At 38.9% G+C, this 27,612-nt stretch overlaps 1 protein-coding gene across 1 annotated transcript in view; it reads right to left on the bottom strand.

Moving 5' to 3' along the window:
- The window catches only part of LOC124545374 (citron rho-interacting kinase), a 213,184-nt gene that overhangs the window by 145,434 nt on the left and 40,138 nt on the right, over nt 1-27,612 (bottom strand). The window contains exons 8-12 of the mRNA XM_047124284.1: nt 26,793-26,892; nt 21,725-21,865; nt 13,702-13,851; nt 7,674-7,856; nt 335-529 (exon numbers count right to left, since the gene is read on the bottom strand). Coding sequence (XP_046980240.1) covers nt 335-529; nt 7,674-7,856; nt 13,702-13,851; nt 21,725-21,865; nt 26,793-26,892 — 769 coding nt within the window. The remainder of the gene's footprint in view (nt 1-334; nt 530-7,673; nt 7,857-13,701; nt 13,852-21,724; nt 21,866-26,792; nt 26,893-27,612) is intronic.

Here is a 27,612-nt window from a genome sequence, read left to right as displayed (position 1 = left end):
TTATAATAGAGGGAAACATTCCACGTAGGAAAAATATATCTAAAAACAAAGATGATGTGACTTACCAAACGAAAGTGCTGGCAGGACGATAGACACACAAACAAACACACAAAATTCAAGCTTTCGCAACAAACGGTTGCTTCATCAGGAAAGAGGGAAGGAGAGGGAAAGACGAAAGGATGTGGGTTATAAGGGAGAGGGTAAGGAGTCATTCCAATCCCGGGAGCGGAAAGACTTACCTTAGGGGGAGAAAAGGACAGGTATACACTCGCACACACACATATATCCATCCACACATACACAGACACAATTGATGATCAAAATCTGTTCTTACCCCTAGATGTAACTGCAGGTTTTCACACTTCTTTCGCTCCCCCTCCAGTTCTCCTTGAATATGAATCAGCTTTGCTTCCAATTGAGTCATCACCAACATTTTCTCCGTCAGTGCATCTCGTTCTGCTTGAATTTTTACCATGTCTGTCTGCAGTAATTGCATTTCTTGCTCGTTTTGGCTGCATTTATTTACTAGCTGTAACAGTAATAAACTAGGTACACAAAACTGATCACAGTAATTAAAGTATTTATAATTCATTAGTGAACTTTTACTGGAAAATTTACAATGGTATTATTTATCAATTTCAAGAAAGCATTTGAAGCAATAGAAAGAAGTGATAGTCTAAACAATTTAAAAACTTACTGTTTAAAGAAAACTAGAGTACCTTGTGCTTAAACTAGCTGATTTCTAAGACAATCAAATACAACACATTAAGTGAAATTGGTAGGCAAAATATCTCAACCATTTACAACAAAACTGGTTTAAGACAGGCTTCAGGCAGGTTTTAGAGAGAAAAAAATCCTAAGGACCTCTAATTTGGCACTCAGAATCACAAAATTGACCCAATAAATCTAGGAAGGAAACTGAATGGAAATAAGGTTAACTGTCTAGCATATGCAGATGACTTGTTTGTGATATTGGAGATTTGCAGAGATAATGATTAAGTACAGAGAAACTTTATTTTGTGCGTTTACTATGCACAAGTTTAAACCGAAGCATACTACAGGTTAACACAGTAAGCAAAACCAAAAGATAGAAGTACTTCAGCATAGGAAGATCTGTGAATAGCAAAGGAAGTACATAACAGTAACAAATTCTAACATGCCCCTCAATTTTTGTAGCAATGATATAAATGAATGAAATAGCTCAAGTTCAGGATCTTAGACTTTAAGATCAATTCCTTCAACACACTCCATGACTGGATGCAAGAAGAGGTTTCGTCAACACACTAGCCACTGTGTCCTCTATCACGTGATATTTCAGTTTCAGTGGGTACTCTAAGAATTGCAATTTGCTTGAAAATGCTGTGAGACAATGCGGGCATTTGGATGAACTTTTTATACATATACTGGCACACAAAACGAAACTTTATGTGAATATGTTATGTCTTTAAAGAAAAACTTGTTTGTCTGCCAACACACTACCAGACCAATTGTTGCTGAACAGAATGCGTGACAGCCACTTCACTCTCAGTCCTTTCATGAAAGTTGAAAACGAATAGTTTCTCTTGTTACTTCAGTGAGGCTCATGTATTCAGCTTCCACTGATGAAAGACTAATGGTTCTCTGCTTGTGTGAACACCGAGATCATCGCTCCAGAAAACAAGAAGTTGTAATATCTGTATAACGTCCTGTCACTTTCAGAATTCCCTTAGTCAGCATCTGTAAAACTGAAGATCCTCTTTTCTTCTTCTCCTTCTTCCTCCTCCTCAATATACATCAAATTCGTGTATATTATTCTTTTGAGATATCTGGGGATGTGCTTAGCAGCTTGTCAATGAGCAATATCATGATCATTGTTTTAGTGGCTTAACTTGTTGACTGCATAAGATATGCCTGATCGAGTGGCTACAGCAATGTTCATCAAAGCTCCAACCAGTTCTCCGAATGGAAAATGACTCTTTTGCAGCAACAGCTGTCGAGTCCAAATTACTTCAAGTTGCCAATGGAGTCATTGGGTGGCATTCAATCATTCTGAATTAATTCAAAACTTTGGCTGTAAACAGTTTCACATAACTTAATTTTGTTATCTGAGTGATTGACCTCGATGCTAAAATAATAGCTTATTGCCCCAAAGTCCTCAACATACAATCTGAAGAACAGTTCATCCTCAACTTGCATCATCCTAACCAGATTCACTGACATACTTATTTTTGAGAATGTCTTTATGTATGTGACCTAATCAGGAATGCCAGTTCCCGGCGTCATTATCCACAAATGTATGGTCAGCAGTAGCACATGCCTCTGGATGAATTCCTTTTAAATAAAACAAGTTGGCAATAATTTTTGAAATGTCTGTAGCTTGGGCTTTAAAATCTCATATAAATCAATATGTAATTGTCCACATTTTTTGTAGTTGAAATTGGGTCTGTAGCAATACTTGGCATATATACAGTGTTTTTCATTGTTGTAAAGTTGTCAGCATTGATTCATGTAGTGACATATCAACTCTAGCGCCTACTTGCTTAACACTGTTCTTTGTGACAGTTAATAGCTCTTGTATTTGTCATGTATGAAAAACAGTAAGCTTTGATGACTTTGTTCTTACCTCATTACTCAGTTTCTTCTCGAAAAAAATCACTCATCCTCTTTGTGTCCCTTTTTATAACAAAAGTTACACTTACATGCTGGTGTCTGGTCTCATTTGTCATTATGAATCACAGCACCTTTAGACTTTTTCACATACTGCTAACCCAATTCAACAAACATCATGACACTTGCATTTTATCATCTTTAATCATTGCATTGTGTTTGTAGTAACACTGTTCATGTTTACGTCGCACTTCACTTAGCGTAGACCGGGACTGTGTCCTAGGCATGCACGATGTTGACTGACTGGGCACGGCCCGTGCTGCCGGAGTTGTTGTTGTTGTTATGCCGGCAGAGGTCGCGTCCGAATCCTCGCGTGCCCTCTGGTGGACGGGACTCTACTTGCGGCAACTACCTTCCGTGACGTGCCGTGTCGATGTGCGCCTCCCGCGATCTTTCTGGTGGCTACTGCAATGTTCTTCCAGGATTTTCACTTTCGGCAGCTCAACATCATGGCTATTGTCCTGAAACTCAATGGTCTAAATAAAATTATAACTGTATGGAAGACAAAGTAACTTTAATGGTGATAGAACACCATTAATGTCGACAGGGATTGCCTGTGACTTGTCCACAGCATCAAATAAGTCAGCAAGCATTTGCTGAAATGTGAGATGTTTAAGTAGTCTTGCTTTGCAAGCAGATTCTTTAGAGGCATCAGTATATTCTGGCTTGAGCTATATCTGACACGATGTGCCTCACCAGTGATGGCAGTCTGTGATGCCTCTCTCAACACAAATTCCCAAGTATCACTTTTTGCGATCAGTGCTTCCACTTGTATTTTCTATGGGTCTCACTTATCACACAATGTTTCCAGTCAAGTGAAATGTGCAGCAGTCATAGGACGGGCGTTTGAAAAGTCCGTGCAAAAATAAAAACTACTTACGTGTTTGGGGTAAACCTTTTTTTTATTTTTCTACATAGTCTCCTTTTAGACTTATACACTTTGTCCAATGCTGTTCTAATTTTTTGATCCCTTCCAAATAACCGCAATTGTCCAAGTCTGCAAAATAGCGATTAGTTGCTGCAATCACCTCTTCATTTCAATAAAATCATTGTTCCGCCAACCACTTCTTCAAATTGGGGAACAAATAGCAGTTCAAGGGAGCCAAGTCTGGAGAACAGGCGGGATGTGAAATGAGTTGAAATCCTATTTCCATTAATTTTGCGACCACAACTGCTGAAGTGTGTGCTGGTGCATTGTCGTGATGGAAAAGGACTTTTTTGCGCCGGAGTTTTTCTTGCAGCTCGGTTTTCAAATGGTCCAATAACGATGAATGATATGCACCTGCAATAGTTTTACCTGTTTCCAGATAGTCGATGAGGATTATCCCTTGCGAATTCCGAAAGACAGTCGCCATAACCTTTCCGGCCAAATGAATGGTCTTCGCCTTTTTTTGTGCAGATTCTCCCTTGGTAACCCATTGTTTAGATTGTTGTTTGGTCTCAGGAGTATAGTAATGTATCCCCATGTCATCCACAGTGATGAAATGACACTTAAAGTCCTGCGGATTCTTCCTGAACAGCTGCAAACAATCCTTGCATCACTTCACACGATTCCGTTTTTGGTCAAGCGTGAGCAATCACGGAATCCATCTTGCGGATAGCTTTCTCATGTCCAAATGTTTATGCAAAATATTATGTATTCGTTCATTCGAGATGCCTACAGCACTAGCAATCTCATGTACCTTAACTATTCAGTCATCCATCACCGTATCATGGATTTTATTAATGATTTCTGGAGTCGTAACCTCCACAGGGCGTCCAGAACGTTCAGCATGACCTGTGGCCATATGGCCACTTTGAAAATTTTGAAACCACTTATAAACTGTTGTAATTGAAGGTGCAGAGTCACCATAATATCTATCAAGCTCCTCTTTAGTCTGCTGAGGTATTTTGCCTTTCATAATGTAATGTTTAATCACCACACGAAATTCTTTTTTGTCCATTACTCGATTTCCTTGATTCACACGAATGCCGAACACAAAGAAATACACCAATATAGCCGAAACTTGGTGTGCATTCTTTCCAAAGATGCTACTAACTAAACATGACCTCAATATGCATCACCAGTGGTGCCATCTCTCAGACTTTGCATGGGCTTTTCAAATGCCCCTCGTATACACCATATGTCAGTTTAATGAACTCCCTATTTGCGCAATTTTCAATTTACAAATTTCAGTTTTACCCAGCCAAAAAAAAAAGCACCACATTTCTGATCTTGCAACATACATCCATAGTCTGTCTGGGTAGTCGGATTTGTGGAGACAGACAGACACACACACACACACACACACACACACACACACACACACACACACACACACACACACACACGGACATCTGCGAATACCAAAGAAAAAACCTGACAATGACAATTTAAAATCCAACAACTTTGAAACACACAGAATGGGTCTTAGAGTTTCAGCTGGAAAAAAAAGAAAAAATTAAAAATAAACAAAAAAATCACAGATATACACGTATACAAAAAATAGAATGAGACCCGCAAAATACACAAGACTAAAGCACTATAAAACAGTGGTAAGGCCAGAATATTTATGCGCATATGACTTGAAACACATCAAAAATATAATGGGTGCAACAGAACAAAAATTTAAATTCTCGTGGTTGGGGTTCACAGTCATGTAGAACTTTTTGATAGACGTCATATATGCCACTGACTGTAGAAATTTATTTATTTTCGCACCAACTGCCTCAGTTCACGTGTAAACAGTGTACAAGAACAGGATTAGTGGAATTTGTATTAAGGATGTTAACATTGTTAAAGAGCTCAAACGGTAATGATATTTACACATTAGAGGGCTTTTAAAGTTTGATATACGACAAGGATTTGCAGACTGTGAATGGGGTTTGACATCGGCTTTATGTTTTATTATTAAAATGTACAGCTGACAAAACTGTACTCACAATTTGAGATTCCATTTCATAATATTTACAACAGCAGTGAATCATCAAACAGTCTGTTCCTACTACAGACATTGTCTAAACATTGTGAAAATCGTTAGTATATATGCCTCAAGGGGCTAAACTGTCAACAACACCCCCCCCCCCCCTCCCCCTTTTTTATATACTGAGACAGTAATTTATAACATAGATTCCTATGGTGTAATGAATTTTGGGAGAAAATTTGTTTTTATAGGAGGGACTGATGTTTAAAATTACACGTTACCATGTGATTGAAGAATTTCAACCCCGCCAATTAAATTTAGGTTTTCCAATTATAGAAATGTGCGTGATTTTACATAACATGCAATAATTCAGTGGTTACTCTACTTTATACAGAGATGTTATAATGAATATTGCTTACACAATGAAATCTTTAAACTCCACTTCAAATTGCCAGGATCTGGTTACCAAATGTTTTTAAAAGGTATAAGAACCAACAAGATGCACATGGAAACACCTGTTAATTTATATCATTCTACTAATTAAAATATGTTATCACAAACTGTAGGAAGTAAGCCTTCTTTTTATAAGTTTTGAAGTACTGACAAAGATGGTCCAACTCGGACTACATATGAAACTGTGAAACAATGCAAAGTAGTGACATCAGAGTCAAGAATAGTTGTTAGGGGGAGTTGAACAATGTCGTGGTACAGTATTGTTAACAGTAACAAATGATGCTGAGTATGTACTCAGTATGTAGCAGTTTAGACTATGTATAGCATTTCTCACTAAATGAATGTTCTTTAAGACTTGGTAAAAGCCTTCGTGATATTTCGGACAGAACTGTCAGTAAACTAACATTTTTATATGAAATAACTGTTTTCATGTTATGGGTTTCAGACAATCAACAGATTTGCTTTTTATTCAATTAGTAGAAGTAAAAAGCAGAGGCTACGGAATATTCGTTTTACGATTTACTTTACTATGAACAGCGAAGTAGACAATAATTACAGGCTGTCACATTGTTGATGTCCTATATTCAAGAGGACCAGATGAAAATGGTTGAATTAAAGGTGGATACCATGCAAAAATTCTGGTACAGAGTTAATCAAAGTCAAATCTTGGTATCTGTAGTCTCTAACACTTTACGGCATGACAGCAACCAAAATGTATAATTTCTCTTCCGGTTTTAAGGTGGGAAACTGCTGGTAGTTGTGTGAAAATTACTGATTAGCTTTAACTTTTGTCTTCACTTTCTTTAACATCATTATTTTGTTCCTGATGTCTGCTGGCTGCAATTACTTACATCCTGCTAATCTGTATTGTGAAATTCTGTTCAAATCTGACTACTGAATAGCTCCTACTGGATTGACAACTGTATGCTAATTATTTTATTGGTTGATTGAGGGGAGGGTACCAAACAGCAAGACCATTGGTTCCATTGAATTAGGAATGACTGGGAAGGAAGGCGGCCGTACCCTTTCAAAGGATCATCCCAGCATTTGCTGATGTGATTCAGGGAAATCACTGAAAACCTAAATCAGGATGGCCGAATGCAGGTTTGAACTGATATCCTCCCGAATGGGGCCAAATTATTTTGTCCTGAAATGGATAATATACTTGACCGTAAAATTATTCATGTACCTCATCTGCAGTAAACACGGTGTTCATTACAGTACAATTCAGTTTAACAAGCATGTCACCTTATTATAAAACAGGCCCTTCTTCAGAAATGTAACAGTAGTTATCTGCTAAAGGCACAGCATGGCAATTGTCACAAAATCTGTTGCTCCACAATATTCAAGCACATGCTTATAAATTATTATGACTTTTTCTGAGAATAAGTAGTAAAATTACGGAGTCAGTCAGAATTTGAAGATACTGAAAAGACCATCTGTAGACAGAATTTTGCAGACGACAAATATCATAAAATATACGAAGTTATAACAACAACAACAACAACAACAACAACAACAACAATTATTATTCTTCTTATTCTGAGACTTTTTCTACTTCAGAAAAAAATGTCAATTTATGAATAAATCTTTTCTATCAGATCCAACATAAAATGAGGTTAAGAAAATGTCACAAACAATCTTGTTCCTGCTTTCTGACATTTTGATTACCTCTTCTTCACGGTGAGCATAGTTCTCAATTGTCTCCTGTAGCTTTGCCTCAACCTCAGACCGCAGGTCCTTCTCTGACGCCAACTGCTCCTTAAGTTTTGTAATTTGCACTTGATGATCCAATATGATCTTCTCCATCTGAGATTCCATTCCAACAACGCTTTGGCGTGATATTTTGGTTGCCTGCAGGAATGTGTGTTTCTTGATTAATTTTTTGCTTGTATTGTACATACATAACATATACCAAAAATTAAGGACATATTAAAAACAGTATGGGGCAAGAGAGGAGAGTCTTATCTAGAGTTTTGATTTTTTTATACTATCTAAGCAAATTTACATGAATGAGACTAAATTCATTGTGACAGAGAGGAAGGGGTATTAAGTTGAAGCAAAATAGAGTGTTTTTGGCTGTGCAGGAACACATAATCAGTAGGCTATGATAAAATACTAGCTGAAATGGTAAAAGCCTTAAGAAATGGAGTAATATCTAGACTGAGAAACTTTATTAATATGACACATGATGAGGGCATTCAGCTTTTACCTAGGAAGCAATGGTGAATAATGTAAAGATTATAGGAAAGTTAGTTTCATATGTCACTCAGAAGAATCGAAAAAGGAATTGAGGAAAATGTAGGGAAGGATCAGTTTTGATTCTTGAAAGGAAAAGGAACGCAATATAGCACCATATGACTTACAGAAGGCTATAAGTGAACAAGCATCTACTCATCTGCTTTCGGTGGCTGGACGAGGCATTTGACAATTGACTAGAGAAACATTTCTCAACAGGCGTGTTGCGACACACTGTTGCATCCTGAATACATGTCAGTTGTGCCCAAGATTTTTAATTTCCTCCAAGCTCCCTCAAATAAAATTACTAGAACACACAAAATTTATCGCCAAATCATTTCTAGGAGGAGGCCAATTTGCAAGAAATTGCCTATCATTATATGCAATTACTGTGTTTAAACATGTATTGTGTCATGATAATTATATTTATTTTGCGTTCAACTTGAAAATAAACTATCCCCTGTTATGTGAATAATATTCACTAAAAAAGTCCCATTTTTGCAGTGGGTGGCATTCTTTCATCCTAAGTTGGTGTGACTGCCGATTTCTTTGACAGATTGTCAGCACTGTCGCCTGAATCAGTAAAGGAAATGTCAGTGGATACTCAAAATGGACTTCTGGAAATTCTGCATTATTCTTCTTTCAGTTCAGGACCAACATCAACAATACAAAGTGAGGAGCTGAAAGACAGTAGAGAACAAAGATGAATGCTTGTCCTGCCATATGTCAGCAGTGCTTTTACAAAAATAGGAAGTTACTGGAGAAACAAAGTTAGATGTGTTTTTTGTCCACCAACAAAACTCTGAGCTCTTTTGGGCTCAGTGAAAGATGATCTTGGTTTAAGAAGGCCTGGTGTGGTTTAAGAAGGCCTGGTGTCTATAAGATTTGCTGCTGTTGTGGGTTATCATACATTGGGCAAACCTGTCACACATAGAGGACAAATGCGTCGAGTATCGACGACACACATCTGGACCAGCCAGAGACAGCTGCAGTGGCTGCGCATTGTGTCAGTACAGTATACAATACAGAATACAAAAGCACCAAAATTTTCTCATACTGAGACAGTGTTATTAAAAAGGCAGTAGAAATTCACAGCTTGGCTAACCTGGGCCACAGGGTAGCAACTAGGTACAACTTGAGATCTAGTGTTGGCCTGGTTAAAATTGCAGCAGCTGCAAAGAGGAACTGTTGGTTGTCTAAGGAATGGTGCTGTGATGGTGACATAAGATATTCGGATGATAATAGTGACGATGGGCACAAGCCGTATGGACACGTATATTGGCAAGTGGCTCCCGACAGTTTTGTGGGGTGGCCGACGGCAGTGCACAGTATGACTGACAGCCTCTGCATGTACGTCGAAGTTGGTTCACAGTCCGACAGGTTGCGTAGCTGTCTCTCTCTCTCTCTCTCTCTCTCTCTCTCTCTCTCTCTCTCTCTCTCTCTACCGATCAGAATATTGCTGCTACTGGTCACCGAATGTGGCATGTTCCTTCCTCTCAGACTGGCATAAATGGAAGTCTTCAGTCACAGCTTCAGAAGTGTGTTTGCCACACCTGAAGATGCCAGTCAGTTGTGCCAATGAAATATTGTGGAAATTTCACAATCACATCCGGCACCTCACCCGAGAACTGTCTTTACAACCAATTTAAACAATGGAAATTCCAGGTTGGAATATCAACAGTACAAAGAAAAGATAGATAACTACTCACTGTAAAGATGACACACTGAGTTGCAGGCAGGCATTATGAAAAGACACTTACAAATAGCTTTTCACCAAAGCCTTCTTCAGTAAAGGATACAACACACACACACACACACACACACACACACACACACACACACACACACATATTCGTACCTGACACACACATAATCCCCATCTGACAGCTCTGACTGCAATCCAAAGGTCACATAGCACGGAAACAGCAATCTGGAGGGGATGGGGAAAGGGAAGGAGAAGGGGAAGGGATAGCAGGGTAGAGGTTGGGGAAGAGGAGACCACTGTCTGGTGGAGTGTGCAGGACTAGACTGCCAATAAGCACAGCTCCAGGAGTCTGTGGGGCAGGGAGGAAAAGGGGGAGCAAAAAAGAAGAGGAGCAGGAAGGAGAAATAGGGGAAATACGGGTGGGTACATTGGCAGAGAGAGACATTCAAAGAGTGTGGGAGACGAGAATACGGAGGAGGTGGAAGCTGTTGAGTGAAGGGTATGGGGACAGTAGGTCACCATAAGTTGAGACTGCAATAATTTGGGAGGAGAATGTGTTGTAAGCATAATTCCTATCTGCGCAGTTCAGAAATACAGGTGGACGAGGAGAGGATCCACATAGCTCACGTAGCGGAGCAAGCCACTGAAACCAAGCCTGTTATGTTCAGGTGCGTGTTGTGCCACGGAGTGGTCTACGTTGCTCCAAGCCACAGTTTGGCAGTGGCCATTCATTCTGGTGGACACCTAGTTGGTGGTCACAGCAATGTCCCTCCAACCAAAGTGAACCTAATATTTATGAGTCTGGTGACCCAGTCACAACAATTACTTGCAACCTTCAAAAATTTGGCTTTACGCAATCTCATGTGAAGTTTATCTAATGTAAGCTGATCTCTGTGATTATAACAACTGTATATGTGATGCTGAATCGTGTCTTGTGCAGAAGAATCCAGCAGTGTTTGGTTAGTGGTGTGTATGAAGTGTTGGTATTTCGTTGGCATTGTTTGTTTGATTGTGTGTGTGTGTGTGTGTGTGTGTGTGTGTGTGTGTGTGTGTGTGTGTGTGTGATGAAATACAAAATAGAATCCAGGAAGTGTCAACTAATTTTAATTCAGCTATCAATAATATCAAATAATGCTAGTATTATATACAATCTTTCTTCTGTACAAACCCATTGAAGTAATGTGATCATTGTATGTAAGTGTTGCAAAATGCTTTTCTATTTCATAATGCATGGCAACAATAGCCAAACGGCTGTCATATGCACCTTAGTGTACTGAACATTCACACCTTTTCTGACAAGATATTTAGTACCTTTTAAATGAAAATATGTTTAAGAAAGATTGTTCTTTTTTACTTATTCCACATCCATGACAACCATTTCAATTGGAATCTGTGGAAGGTACACTAGCATATTTGATTTTCTTCATAAATATTTATTGTTATTCTTGTTTTTCCAACATGATTACACCCCGAATGATCTCCACACTACGGAACGAAAATTACATCTAATCTAATTGTGCACTAGATGCATTTTGGCAAGAAGAAGAAAATACTACATTGACAACAGTTTAAAGACTACATGACCTGTAGTAATTGACCAGAGTTTATGGAAAATAGAAACCGCTCTTCATCAAAGAAACCATGTAGAAAGGAATCCAGAACTACCTTGAGTGAAGAGGATCATCATATATGTGCAAGGTGTAGTATACCGTTAGCACAGCCTGTTCTGCTGATGGTGCAAATGGAGCAGTCTACTGCCTGTCAAACCTCTGGAACAGTTCTGAACCGAATGCCACGAAGTGGTTCCTTCATCTTCGGAATCAAATCAAAGTCACAAGGACTTAAGTCCGGGAAGTATGGTGGATGGTACGGTACTTCCCAGTCCCATCGACTGAACAGAACAGCCACAGCTTGCGCTGTATGCGCCCGCACATTGTCGTGCAAAATGATGGGTGGGTTGTGCAGAAAGTGTCGCCGCTTCTTTGGCAAAGCTGGTTGCAGGTGATGCTCCAAAAACGAACAGTAATACTAAATGGCTCTGAGCACTATGGGACTTAACGTCTATGGTCATCAGTCGACAGTAACAGGTGCAATCATGTAACTCTTTTGTATCAGTTGTGAATAAATAGTTTCCACTACTCATGTTCCAAACATCGTATATCACTACTGTAAGTAAAGACATATTCCTCTTGGCAGAAGGGACAAGACAATCTTACAATTTCATTTAAAATTCAGGACAGTGAACCAAGTGTGAAGTTATAACAACTAATTCTTGTGATATTGTCACTGAAATACTAGCTTGTGCATTGAGAATTAAAGAGATACACGGAGGACCAAAATTTCCACAATCAGATTAAGTTTTCTGGATATAACTTGAAAAAAATTCAATCAATCTCTTTGTGATGTTAAGTCAGAGATAGCTCAACTATCTTGTATCAAAGAGGTAGAGTCACACTGAGGAAATATTTAGGAGAATACATAGCTTCAACAGAGAGGCTCAATGGCTAAAGAACAAAATGCAATTAGAAATATCAATTTCCTGGGCACCACAGACAAGATCACTAATGCAGATACACAGACAGCAATCAAAAAATTACCATAAACCTCCTGTGAGGAAAAAATGGTTTTTGGAGTAAAAAGCTGACTCCTGTGCAACTGTACTTAATGTGAGCAGTGAACTTTGTTGTAAGCACGGATACAGGACTCCCTGCATGGCTGACCTGGTGTGATGTATCTTCTTCACGAAAGTTGGGACATCAGAATATCTAAGAATTACAGATCTACTATTACCTGCCTATCCAATGAGGTACAGAGTTATTGCAGTGGGCGCTGGAAATAAAACTTACAAGTATATACAGCAATACTATTAAGTAGTGACACAGAATAATAGTTTAAGTAGCATAATATGGATATAGAGGTTACTTCTCAATAAAATATCAAAGAATGTTCCACAACACACGCAGACTCTAAATATGACACAGACACATTACGGAAAGACATATATTATGATGTACCACAGTACTGGATACTGAAATGTCTAAATCTATAAAGTACACCCAAAATTGCTACAGTTTTATTATTACAGCATGGAACACGAACACCAAACTGCATAAATCAAGGACATTAACATTTACAGTCACAGATTATCCAGGTGGAAAGGGGTTACTTCAGGGTGGTTTTTTTTCCCCCTCCACTTTTATTCTGAATCTATCCCATTCTTGTCCCCTGAAAGACACTCATACGACTGTAAGTTACACAGCAACCAGAAATTAATACTAGTCATCATCTTTACAAAGGTGATGAAACTATTTCCAAGAAATGACAAGATTCTAAATAAAATGCTAAGATTTAGTGACAATACTTGCAAGCAGTCTGGCTCTGACCAACGTGCAAAACAAACATTGGTAAGAGAAACTCTTAAAGCCAGAGCACATTCACTTTGATGGAGAGACCAACATTAGAAATCTGAAACCTTGGTCTGACCCTGGGTTCTGGAGGACTTTTTTCAACTGCAGCCCTTTTCACAAACCTCTCCAGTCCTTTTCCTTCGCCTCTCTTCCTTCCCCTTCAACTCTTGTGCCAGAAGAAGGAACCATTGGCTCTAAAAGCTTGTCAAAGTTAAACCTTTTTGCGTATGTTTTCACCTGCTGCTGCTGCTGCTGCTTGGTGAGTAGATTTTCTATCCATTTACAGTTACATTACATGTTCCCTCTGTTTACTCTCTACAAAACTACAATAATATAATACTTTTCTCACCTCTGTCACATTGCTTTGACTTTTCTGTAATGCACTCTGCAGTGCATGCAGTTCTCCTTCATTCTTCTCCACCTGAACAGTGAGGCGATCCAGTTGGCTTGTCAGCACATTGTTCTGGGTGCACAGCTCTGTAATATATTCCTCTTTATCCTGAAAGTAGATCAGCACACAGCCAAAGTCTTATCACAACTGGCCACAAGAAACAGTCAGCAAACATAAACATAGCCAAAGCCTTGCAGACAAACAAAAATTACGTGAAGCGAAATGTAGTGTGAGGAGGGCTACGCGAGAGGCGTTCAATGAATTCGAAAGTAAAGTTCTATGTACTGACTTGGCAGAAAATCCTAAGAAATTTTGGTCTTATGTCAAAGCGGTAGGTGGATCAAAACAAAATGTCCAGACACTCTGTGACCAAAATGGTACTGAAACAGAGGATGACAGACTAAAGGCCGAAATACTAAATGTCTTTTTCCAAAGCTGTTTCACAGAAGAAGACTGCACTGTACTTCCTTGTCTAGATTGTCTCACAGATGAAAAAATGGTAGATATCGAAATAGATGACAGAGGGACAGAGAAACAATTAAAATCGCTCAAAAGAGGAAAGGCCGCTGGACCTGATGGGATACCAGTTCAATTTTACACAGAGTACGCGAAGGAACTTGCCCCCTTCTTGAAGCGGTGTACCGTAGGTCTCTAGAAGAGTGTAGCGTTCCAAAGGATTGGAAAATGGCACAGGTCATCCCTGTTTTCAATAAGGGATGTCAAACAAATGTGCAGAACTATAAACCTATATCTCTAACATCGATCAGTTGTAGAATTTTGGAACACGTTTTATGTTCGAGTATAATGACTTTTCTGGAGACTAGAAATCTACTCTGTAGGAATCAGCATGGGTTTCGAAAAAGACGGTCATGTGAAACCCAGCTCGCGCTATTCGTTCACGAGACTCAGAGGGCCATAGACACGGGTTCCCAGGTATGTGCCGTGTTTCTTGACTTCCGCAAGGCGTCCGATACAGTTCCCCACAGTCGTTTAATGAACAAAGTAAGAGCATATGGACTATCAGACCAATTGTGTGATTGGATTGAAGAGTTCCTAGATAACAGAACGCAGCATGCCATTCTCAATGGAGAGAAGTCTTCCGAAGTAAGAGTGATTTCAGGTGTGCCGCAGGGGAGTGTCGTAGGACCGTTGCTATTCACAATATGCATAAATGACCTTGTGGATGACATCGGAAGTTTACTGAGGCTTTTTGCGGATGATGCTGTGGTATATCGAGAGGTTGTAACAATGGAAAATTGTACTGAAATGCAGGAGGATCTGCAGTGAATTGACGCATGGTGCAGGGAGTGGCAATTGAATCTCAATGTAGACAAGTGTAATGTGCTGTGAATACATAGAAAGATAGATCCCTTATCATTTAGCTACAATATAGCAGGTCAGCAACTGGAAGCAGTTAATTCCATAAATTATCTGGGAGCACGCATTAGAAGTGATTTAAAATGGAATGATCATATAAAGTTAATCGTCGGTAAAGCAGATGCCAGACTGAGATTCATTGGAAGAATCCTAAGGAAATGCAATCCGAAAACAAAGGAAGTAGGTTACAGTAGACTTGTTCGCCCACTGCTTGAATACTGCTCAGCAGTGTGGGATCCGTACCAGATAGGGTTGATAGAAGAGAGAGAGAAGATCCAACGGAGAGCAGCGCGCTTCGTTACAGGATCATTTAGTAATCGCGAAAGCGTTACGGAGATGATAGATAAACTCCAGTGGAAAACTCTGCAGGAGAGACGCTCAGTAGCTTGGTACGGGCTTTTGTTGAAGTTTCGAGAACATACCTTCACCGAAGAGTCAAGCAGTGTATTGCTCCCTCCTACGTATATCTCGCGAAGAGACCATGAGGATAAAATCAGAGAGATTAGAGCCCACACAGAAGCATACCGACAATTCTTTTCACAAACAATACGAGACTGGAATAGAAGGGAGAACCGATAGAGGTACTCAAGGTACCCTCCACCGCACACCGTCAGGTGGCTTACGGAGTATGGATGTAGATGTAGATACATGCACAGGGGAGAGAATTATGGTGTTTGTTCTTTATCAGTCAATAATTTGCAACTACTCTGGTCCAGGCTCACTAGAGTCAACAAATGACAGTCAAAAGGATAAGCACTGTAAATGATTGCTACTATTAACATACTGTGTGCACTTTTACTCAATAAAGTTACATGAAATAATATTTTGTGGCATTTCTCCCTTTATACATTAAGTATACACTGCCTGAATCAAAAGTATCCAGCTACCGATTAGTGGAAATTCACATGGAGTGTATCCATCCTTCATCTTTATGACTGCTTGATTGCTTTTGGGGACACTTATTGTGAGGTATCTGTCTGTGGAGGAATTCTTCCTCAAGACGCAAAACCAAAGGTGGTGCTGTTTGATGCTGGGGTCTAGAGTGAAGTCAACATTCTAACTCATCCCAAAGGTGTCCCATTGGGGTTAGGTCAGGACTATAGGCTGCCCAGTCCACTTCAGAAACATTATTGTCCACAAACCTCTGACTCACACCCGGTGCATTGTGATCCTGACACACAATCATTTCTGAGCTGTTCCTTTACTGTACCCAGTGCACAATGCTGTAAAGTGTGTTCATATCATTCTGAATTTAACATTTTCTTAACTGCAATAAGAGGACCACACCATAATCACAGAAAACACCCCCCATAACATACCACCAACTTCTCCTTACTTCACTGTTGCTGCTACACATGATGGCAGATAACATTCTCTAGGAATCTGTCAAACCCAAATTGTTTCATTGCACTGCAATAGGGTATAGTGTGAGTCATCACTACAAATCACTTGTTTCGTGACATCCACTATCCAATGGCACTGTTCTTTACACCATCCTAACCATTGCTTAGCACTGACTACAGAAATATGTGGCATATGAGTAGCTGCTTACCATTGTACTTCATTCTATTTAACTCCCTATGCACAGTCATCATGTTAGTGTTAGCCAGACTGCTGGTAGCATTTTGAAACTCACGATTTCTTCCACTGATCTCATGTCATTTTCAGCAACCACCCACTGCAATGCTCAATGGGTTTTGTCCATCAGTACATGAGATCCAATTGGTCTCAGTTTAGCTGTGGCTATTCATTTGCATTTCCACTTCACAATCACCAACTATTGACCTGGATAGCTTCAAAAGCATTCAAATGTCCCTGAAGGATTTGTTAATCAGGTGACATTCAAAGTCATTGGAGCGCTCCTGACCAACCCTCCGGGCTGTTACTGACTCTCTACTGACAACCCTTCCTTTTACACTAGCAGGGACACTTCTTGTAACATCTAGTGGTCAATATTGCATTATGTAAGGGCGTCTGGATACTTTTGATAACTTAGCATAAAAAACAAATTCCACCCACAGATTCTGGCTGGTGAACCGGTACCATGTGATCACTGTGTCATCCTCTGCCAATGGCATCATGGGCACAGGGTCAGCACACCGCTCCCCTGAGCGTTGTCAGTTTTCGTGGTTTGGAACCGCTGCTACTCGGTCAAGTAGCTCCTCAGTTGATGTCAAAAGTCTGACAAGGGGACCGTATTAACTTTTCTCACTGATTTGATTCATATTGACAGGATGCGTAGTGCACAATTAGAATTTAAACAGTTGTAAATAAGAAAACATACCTCTCAACCATTTGAGAAAATTTTACGTGTGCTTATATATTTTGTACAGTCATCAGTACTCAACGAGTCCGCAACTGAGTGTTTAAGCACTTAGGTTCAGAAGCACGAGGTCAGTAGATCGAATCTCCCTGCTGGTGCTTCTCTCATCTCATTCCCACTTGATTTTAACAACAGAGTTATTATGGTTGTGCCAATTATCAATACTGAATGATTAATTCATTACTTTAATAACTTTTGTCCTGAAGAATGAAGAAAAAATGTTCATTAGGAGACTGTAAACAAAACAAGGTGCACAAGAACTTCCAGTCAAATCAGTGTAGTCATTTTAATTACATTATTGTAGAAACATTTGCAACAAGTATAACGTGCAACCCAAGGAGCACTGCATGAATCAAGATGATACTGATAAAAGAAAACTGCAAAACAATAATTATTGCAACATACACCCAAATCTTTGCACATGCATGGTTTTTTTTTTCAATGTGTCTACTGCAAAACTTACTTGGTTTACATTCATAAATGGTTATTATTACATGGGAATGTAATCCAAAGACCTCGCACTTATGTGCTTGCTTACTCAGCTGCAGAATCCTTGATTACTTGCGACCATATGAAGCATGTAAGCAAATGTAAAATGTGTGTAAACCTCACTTTGAAGCAGACATTGTTCACGTTGTACGTATTTTGTCAGTGACAGCAGCCACAAATGCAGGCAAAGCAGTCCTGGCTGTGTTTGAAGAAAAAGAAGAAGAAGAAGAAAACAATTCTCTGGTCTGGGGAATAGCTTAAAGTGAGACTTACCCACGACAATCTGCTAAAGAAAATATCACTCTCAGAACCCGATGATTACATCCACTTTTTTGAATGGGCAATTAAACTTTTCAAAACTTGTTAAGGCTCTACTTATTAAGACTCTCCCAAAAGAGCAAACTTCTCTATTAGGTTCAGTCTTGTCTAGCCACGGATGCCTCAAACAAGCCCATATACTTGCCAAGAAAGCTTGTCACTTTAACTTTACTTTTGAAGCAGGCGTTTTTAATGTGTACTGTATTTTGGCACTAGTTGGAATGGCTGCAAATGCAGTTAAAGCGTTTTTAATAGCATGGAGAGCGCCATCAAACCAGTTTTTGGACTGAAGACGACAATGACGATAACAACAGCGACACTAACTCTTCTGGCACTGTGTTTAAAGAAGAAAAAAACAAGATGGTAGTCCAGGGAATAGTTTAAAAATGAGAGAGAAATATACAACTGAAAACCTGTTAATGGAAATGTTATACTCAGAACCTGATGATTACATCAACTTTCTGCAGATAGACAGTGAAACGTTTAATAACTTGTTTAGTGTTACTTCGCACCCACTTTCAAAATATTCTCTTCTACTTATTCCTATAATGACAGTTCATTAAAATACCACAACATTGGAACGTAACTAGAACTCACATCATCTGAGGAAGAGTTGGAGAACTTTGATTTGTTTTATTTCATTCCACTACGGCTTGTATGTTACTGTATGTACAAAATATTGATTTATCTAAAAACAAAGATGACGTGACTTACCAAACGAAAGCGCTGGCATGTCGATAGACACACAAACAAACACACACAAAATTCAATGTCTATCGACATGCCAGCGCTTTAGTTTGGTATGTCACATCATCTTTGTTTTTAGATATATTTTTCCCACGTAAAATATTGATTTTGTTTATAATCTCTTCATGCATAAAATCTGGCTGGAAAAGACGTGATATTGTCACACTTTTGGTAATTGTCAGTGCTATTTTGTTTTTACAGTTTATAACATTTTCCATAGTTGTGGGGACTCTCAATAGAGTGACATAAATTGCAAGAAAAGAATTTTTCACTAAACGTATGTGGTGAAACATTGACACAAACAATGTCTGCCATCTTGTCAAACTTGGTGTTGCTCAAAATTTCTCACAAACATGATCTATGCTTGACAGACACGTCAAACAGCACCACACACGGTCAAATATTTGACAAGCATAATTAAGTTTAACAAAATGTTTGACTATTTATGAGGGGCTTAAAAATGCACTCTTTGAGCACTCATTGACTGGACTACAGGTCATCAGCCACAGCATGAGCTTGGATTACACAAGTTTTGAGTAGAAAATTAGCCACGGTCTTTTGTTTTGGGGAGAGGGGTGGGGGAACAGCAAAAGGTTTCCACGTCAATTATATATAAAAATCATTTACGAGTTTACAAATTTTTTTTAAAGATGTTCGTTACAATGTCTGTACAAATATTATTGAATTTACCAATCTCTGCTATAGGACAGGCATTTCATTTTGCTTAGTAATGTGAAATTCGTAAGCGATGTCACAAAACGGAGCATGTTTTGAAGAAATGATCTGAGCATTTGCCTTGAGTGACAAGATAACCACAGATAAACTGAAAAACGGATTGTCACATGTGAATCAGAGGAGTGTTCCTCCAAAACTGAAGTCCGGTGCCTTAACTCCAGCCAGACCAACAATATAAACAACAATTGAAGAGACTGGTTATATTACCACCATTTTTCAGAAATGACATACTGTAACACATGAAGCTGCTGTATAATTTATTTTCAATTGTACCTCTGCATAATAAAATACTCTTTATAAATAATATATTGCAGCATTTGTTTTGTGATGCACATATGTAACACCTGCTACTACCAAAAATTTGTACTAGCAAATGGTCTCTGACAAGCCGGTCACACAATCAAAAATAAATTATATGGCAGGTTCGGGTTTTTCCAAAGATTTATCAAATCTGTGAAGCAAAATCAATGTAAACAATATTATCAACAGCTTCTGTCAACTACAGAGAGAAGAGGAGAGGGGACTAAGCAATTACAAAAATATCAAATCATTTTATTACTAAACTGAATGTATCACTAGTCTTCACAAGAAATTAACAATAAATTCAAATTACTTCTCATTTGTTGTGCACTTTTCCTCTAACATTCTTCCAACTTCTCTTCCTCTCTTTTTTCCTCCGTTCTCGATATCATTTTCCACGTGCGCTGATATGAAACTTCCTGGCAGATTAAAACTGTGTGCCGGACCGAGACTCGAACTCGGGACCTTTGCCTTTCATGGGCAAGTGCTCTACCGACTGAGCTACCCAAGCACTCCTCGAAGAAGGAGAGCTTCTGTGAAGTTTGGAAGGTAGGAGACAAGGTACTGGCGGACTTAAAGCTGTGAGGACAGGGCGTGAGTCGTGCTTGGGTAGCTCAGTCGGTAGAGCACTTGCCCGCGAAAGGCAAAGGTCCCAAGTTCGAGTCTCGGTCCGGCAGGCACACAGTTTTAATCTGCCAGGAAGTTTCACCACAGTAAACTTTTTACCATCCAAGTTTGGCTCATGAAAACAAGCAGTGTAAAGCCTAATTCACACTGGATGTCAATGAAACTGAAGGTAACATCACACGCTAGACAGAATGTTGAAGTAATGTCATGTGTGTTACCCTCAGCACTGAATGGCAGAAGTGATATTATGAGATACATACTATCCCATAAAAAGTTGGGATCTACAAAACTGGAGGTGATGGGTTGAATAAATCATTACACACATTACTAATATGGCTAAACTAAAATTCTTACTGAATGTTCTTGACAAATGTTCTATGGTGAATTTTCCACACTGCTGAGGAGTGAAAGAACTGAGAATGTACCAACAAACATTTCAGAGTATTTATTTGCTCGACAAAATATAGAAATACAAACACATTAAATAGTATTTACAAGGCAATTCATAGTGCCTTTTGCTCTTTAGTGTGTTTTGCTTTCTTCTCAGTACCAAATAACTATTTTTCTTCTTCACAATATTATGAAAAGGAAAGTTGCCTCTCACCATATAGCGGAGATGCTAAGTTGCAGGTAGGCACAACAAAAGACTGTCACAAATAAAGCTTTCGGCCATTAAGGCCTTCATCAACACACACACACACACACACACACACACACACACACACACACACACACACACACACACGGTTGATGAAGGTCTTAATGGCTGAAAGCTTTATTTGCAATGGTTTTTTTTTTTTGTTGTGCCTATCTGTGACTCAGCATCTCCGCTATATGGTGAGTAGCGACTTTCCTTTTCATAATATTGTCACATTCCATCCTCGATTTTCCACTGTTTTATTTTTCTCCTTCAATATCATTGACTTTCTCATTGTTAAAGTAAAATGAAAACTATCCTCTATTTACAAGCAGTAACATTATTAAATTAATTTGACTTAGGAGATTAACCGAACACCCATTACATTATTTAATTTCTGTCAGCAGTACTTCATAAAAAGCACTTGCCTCTAATTGCTTCCTGAGTGCAGCAAGTTTTTCTTCTTGATCTCTCTGCCACTTTACTTTAGTATCACGTATCAAGGCAATAGCTTTCATTTCATTTTCCTTCCACTCTGCACGCTCCAAATCTGTTGTTCTTTTTAGTGCCTGTAAACAAATGATTATACGAATTGCCTCACTACTAAAATATAACACACAAATAACAGCACAATCAAAACATTACATTAAAGAGTAGGGAAAGGGGATCAATGATGACTCAGAATAACTGTCACTCACAGAATTCTAAGGAAAGGGTTAAAAATATGAGGTTCTTATTACAGTGATGCATATGGGTTTCGTATTACCTTATAACTGTCTGTGCGAGTATTCAGACATCACAATATAGGCATACAGGTTGTGTGCGCACACATTCGGAAAGCTAGCAAAGTTTTCATTCTGTTCAAGCGCCTGTCAATGACAACTCTCTGCTATTCAGCGAGCTATCACATATATTCCCACATTATTTACATTTTACCAGTAATGTCTATTACCATATCTGAATCATTAAACGAATGTACCACTCTGATGTCAGAAAAGTAACACCAGCATTAAGCTGCTCAGGTACAAACAATGAATAAATTATTAATGTTGGATAAAAATCTTTGAGGTTCACTACAGATTCTCTTTGTTGTATTTTTTACGTTCATAGCTACAGTCTAACTACCCTTCTCTACATTAGTTGTGTTAAGTGCCAGGAATTTGAACCACATCACACAATGTTCCAAACGGATACAAGCAGCAACATGAAAATGTAGCATCAACTTTTGGCAAAGTTCACATCTATTTTAGGTGAAATTCACATCTAAATTTTTTTGTTTATAAAGGTTCACACATACAAATTTCAAAAGGTCATCACACTATGTCCCTGAAGATGAAGCCTTAGTGTTCTAAAATTGACTTTGAAAAAGTGGTAGGGGAGCTTTACGGCTGGAACATTTGCTCTTGCAAAAGCTTCATTTTTTTCCAAAACTGTCTTTGCTCATTTTCTTCTTTTGGCTCTATTTAAGCTTTTGACAAATGATTGTTTCTGTTGAGATGCAGCACCATTTTCCCCTCACCTTATTTTTCTTTTCCCAGCCAATTTTATAATTACAAAATCTGTAGAATTTTATTTTGGACTTTCACAATCAGTCATAGCCAAGCGACCCATACTTGACACTATGGAAAGGATTGACAAGGTGGTTAGTGTAGAAATAGAGTAGAAGGTAACTATTTGCACGTTAGAGGAAGATTTTTGAGGTGGTCTAAATACGCTGACTGGTTTTGTTTTCCTGTTGCTCTAGGGCAGAATGCAGAGAGCGAACTGGCAGTAAGCCACAAGCATAAACAAACTAGAATTATGTAGGGCTGTAGGCTTCCGTGGCCATTGTCACGGACATTAAAAACTTCTGTTGTTAGGTCATGTCATACTACTACTAAATGATCGATGTTTCGATACCTCTGCTGGGATCTTCTTCGGGATTTTGTGGTGTCTGCAGCTGACTGAACACTGTCAGCAACCAGTGTCATGTTCTCTTATAATGGAGAGTTTTCCCTTGCTTGCAGTGGAGAAGTGGAATTACTGGGTAAAATTCTTGTGGCTACCATTGGTAAGCCATTGTCATTGGTTAGAAAGGGATTTTTCCTGCACTTTTGCAGGAGAAGATTTATTGGTTAAAACTCCTCCTCCTGATACTGATGGGCTGCCATCATTGGCTAGAAGTGGAATGGGCAGAGCAAGAGAGGGGGAACGTTTATCCAAAATATTATTGCCCACGGAGATTGCTTCCAGGACATTATATTGCTTGCACGCGACGGCTGCATATTCACTTCCTTGATGGCAGGGAGCCAATACGCCTGAAGCATACACTCCTCTCTATTGAAGTTACAAGCATTCTTAGAAATTTCAATTGCTTCTCCAACTTTTCTTCTATAAATGTTGGTTTCCTTAGCCAACACAAGTATGTTATTGAAATGAATGTCAAGGCCACAGTTCTTGTGATGTTTTGCTATCACCGACTTCACATGTTTAGCCACATGTAGTATTCATGTTCCTTAATACACTCTTTAACAGTTCTTCCCGTTTTGCTTATATATGCTTTACCGCAGCCACACATCATTTCACAAATGACACAGTGTGGAGGCAATCAGATGCATCTGTTTTGTGGAAAAAGTCTTGTTTTGTTTTGACTGATTAAAGAGATCCAAATGTTGTTTTTCCTTAGAATTCTGCTCAAGCATACAGTGCCTCAAAAAAGAAACAGTAAATTAACAGAGAGACAGAAGGCAGTTTATGGCACCCTGCCATCAAGGAAGTGAATATCCAGCCGCAGAGTGTGAGCAGTACAACTGCCCTGGAAGCCACCTCTGCAGACAATAATATTTTGGACAAACATGCCCCTTTCTTGCTCTGCCCATTTCACTTCTAGCCAACGATGATGGTCAACCAATAGCAGCAGGAGGAATTTCAACAGATAACTGTCCTCCAGCAACAGTGCAGGAAAAATTCCTTTCTAACCAATGAAAATGGCTCATTAAGAGATTTAGCCAAAAATAAAAACCCTTCTTCAGTATTAATGCAGGCACATTTCACTTAATATCCAATGACGATGACTACCCAATGGTAGCTATAAGAATTTTACTCAATAATGCCACTTCTCCAGCATAAGCATGGGAAACTCCCCTTTATAAGAGAATGCAACATTGGTCTCTGACTGTTCAATCAACAGTGGACACAACAAGATCCTGAAGAAGATTCCAACAGAAGGGTTGAAACATCGATAGTTAACAATCCAGAAGATTTTAACTTCAGAAACTAGAATCAAGCCACCAGGACAGCAGCCATGTTCTGTGTTTTTGCAAAAGCAGAACTGCCACAGGGATCTTTGATCTGTTCTGGTGTTGTGAGGATTATACACAAACTCCATGATGCAACAGGATTAGTCCCTCCACTTATTTCAAAATAAGAAAGGAAAACAACAAGCAAGATCTAATACAAAAGATTTCCTAACTGTTTGCCGAAATCAGCAGTGTCATAAGTGAGGCAGTTCGGACTCCATTTATTACCAGTATTTGGCACAACTAGAGTTCGAAACATTCGCCATCTAAAACTGCCATGGTAATGTCTCCACAAAAAATTAAACTTTTGTGCTTTAGCTAGCAGACAATATTACACATTTATTGGTTTTTAGAATGTTACGTCCCATGGTTGAGTCCTACGTTGCATCAAATGACATGCATCCTATACAGACCATTGAACAGCCCACAGCTGCCATTGCACCAGAGCATCGAATGCACTAGTATGTCATCATCCTCATGGACTTTTTGTTTTGAAAACATGTTCTTACACACATTATCTTCCAAAATCAGGCTCTGCTTGATGGTATGCAATAGCAGTAATCAAAAATTGAGTACGTTTACAGTATTTATATGTAGAACATGAAGGTATTTCAAACTATCTTTGATGAAACAGTTCACCCGGAAACATTCACTACAAAATAGAATTTATTACAGACTATCACATTTTGAAGTTGAATTAACAATTATTGCAAACTGTGAATTTTTCAGGTTCCTAGATATTAGTTTTATCTATAAGAAAAATTTGCTAAGTACCAGGATCTAAAGCACAGCTTTCTGACAATGGAGCAAACATAAATCTTTAGCTCTTACTCTGACTGATGCACACCCAGGTGAGAGAGAGAGAGAGAGAGAGAGAGAGAGAGAGAGAGAGAGAGAGAAAAACTGCAAGAATGATTTACAGGTTGTGTTTTGCACAGTTTGACATCAATCCACTATCTTCTACAACACAGATTTGTAATTTCTTTTTCCAGCTGTACTTTTTGTTCTGATCATGTTAGACACTACTGCAAGTGGTACGTTAATTTAGTTGCGTTTACAAACTTCATTAAGAGCTCTGTGAAGAATGAAACTACAACACACTAGTACAAAAATTAAACTCGACTCCCATTAATACAACAACATTTTATCAACCTGATCCAGGTCAGAGTCAACCCTTTGAGCAATGTCAGGGTGAGGCCTTGATCTGGCTGACATACTCATTTTTATAGGAACTGGAGAGGAAGATGATTTGAGAAATTATTAGTTCCAAAGCATATAGCTTACTAGGAGTTTATTTGAAGCTAAATACACTTCCTTAATCTGAGTTGCCTCTAACATGAAATTCTAATCTATAAGCAGAGGAAGTGATAGAATCACTGTTTTGTCCACTCAGAGCAAACTCTCCACACCCAACAGGAACGATGGCGAAACTAGAAAACTCCCTGGAACATGCTGTAGAAATTGATCCAGTCCGCATCTGCCTTACAGTTTTGGTACCACAACCCACAGACACTGTTCATCTTATGGAGGGAGGAGGATTTCTTTGACTGGTGGTTGATGATTCCTGTCATGTCCTTCCATCCTCTCCCCTCCATATTCTACATACTCTGCTGCTTAGTGATTTTAATAGTCTTGGGCGTACAATTTAACTGCCTGCAATTTTGACCTTTTGCCATTGTAAGCAGTTGCTCACCAGTTGCTTTGACCACCCCCAAAACACAATAATTTATTTTCTTATGTTTAAGAGGAATATGTAACACATCACAACATGAAACATGTATATCCCTAACAAGAGGGTTTTAGTTCTCTACTGTACATTTTGGCAGTTGGTCCCCTAGTGTCTTAACAGAGAGCATGTGTGCCCATTATTGTAAGGATTTATACCACAGGTCTTACAGCTGATGATGTGCTTAAGGCACCAGGTTAGACTCATCAAGAGCCTGAGTTTCTGTACACTATTCAAAGGTTTTGCTTTCTCATTTGTAAATATGACACTGCAGTGAACTTTGTGTAGAATATTGACAGGTTTCAGTGACATCATTTGTGACAACACCTGAGGGCCTCAACAAATTAGCTGAAGTTACTACAATTATTCACATGAAAGACAGCCGGACAAAAATGGTTTCACACTTCAAATCACTTGTATGTCAAAAATGTGTTGTGGTGTTGGCCTTTTTGCTTCACAGCCAAGTTTTCTGTACATAACAAAGTGTTATACCTCATTGGCAGCTTTCAACTTTTGACATTTAAGCTCCACTTTCGCCAGATCATCTTCGAGAGACCTGCATCGATCTTCGAGAGCTGGTACACTTCTATCCCTGTAAAAACAAAAATAAAGTATATAGCACATCTGATATAATCAGTGACAGTTTTTAATAGCAGTGAATGGTCTGTGGTTCATCCTACAATTTAGCTGATTTTAATCTTCAGTTTTGGTAAATGTTTTGAATGTGTCAAACACATGGGGTTGTTCCACTGTAGGGATTGCACATCAAAATGCATGTTCCCCATGACTGTCATTAAACTTTCCATACAGCAACCTATGCTTCTGGCAGCACCTTGTAGGATCCCTTTTTCTCCCTTCAATTCACAATAATAGAAGTATCACCGTAGTCCTTTGCCCAATTAGAACCATTTATTGGATTTAAAGTAAAATTTTAGCCTATCCATCCAGTAACCCAGTGTGTAAAACCTTCTAACATATCATTCATCTAATATTTGAGCAGTCCTCACACATTGCTATATTTGTATTTGGTGCTGCAATAAAAGTGTTAATTTATGATGATGCAATAAATTTACAAGGGCATTTTTCACGTTTCATTTAACACCTAGCCTGCATACCACATTTAAGAACCAGCAAACAACAATACTATCAACTTTGACCTCCATAATTATGTCTACCAACGACAGCATAGATTTTGATCATCAAGTGAAAGCAACTCACCATGCTCCAATGGAAAGGAGGCAATTAGGGAACAAATTTTTTTGCACTCCACCTCCTTTGCAAGTGAATTAATATTTACTCCAAAAAGTCCATC

This window comes from Schistocerca americana, chromosome 8 (genome assembly GCF_021461395.2).
Source record: "Schistocerca americana isolate TAMUIC-IGC-003095 chromosome 8, iqSchAmer2.1, whole genome shotgun sequence".
In the NCBI taxonomy this organism is placed as follows: domain Eukaryota; kingdom Metazoa; phylum Arthropoda; class Insecta; order Orthoptera; family Acrididae; genus Schistocerca; species Schistocerca americana.
This window is presented reverse-complemented; position numbering and strand designations above follow the sequence as displayed.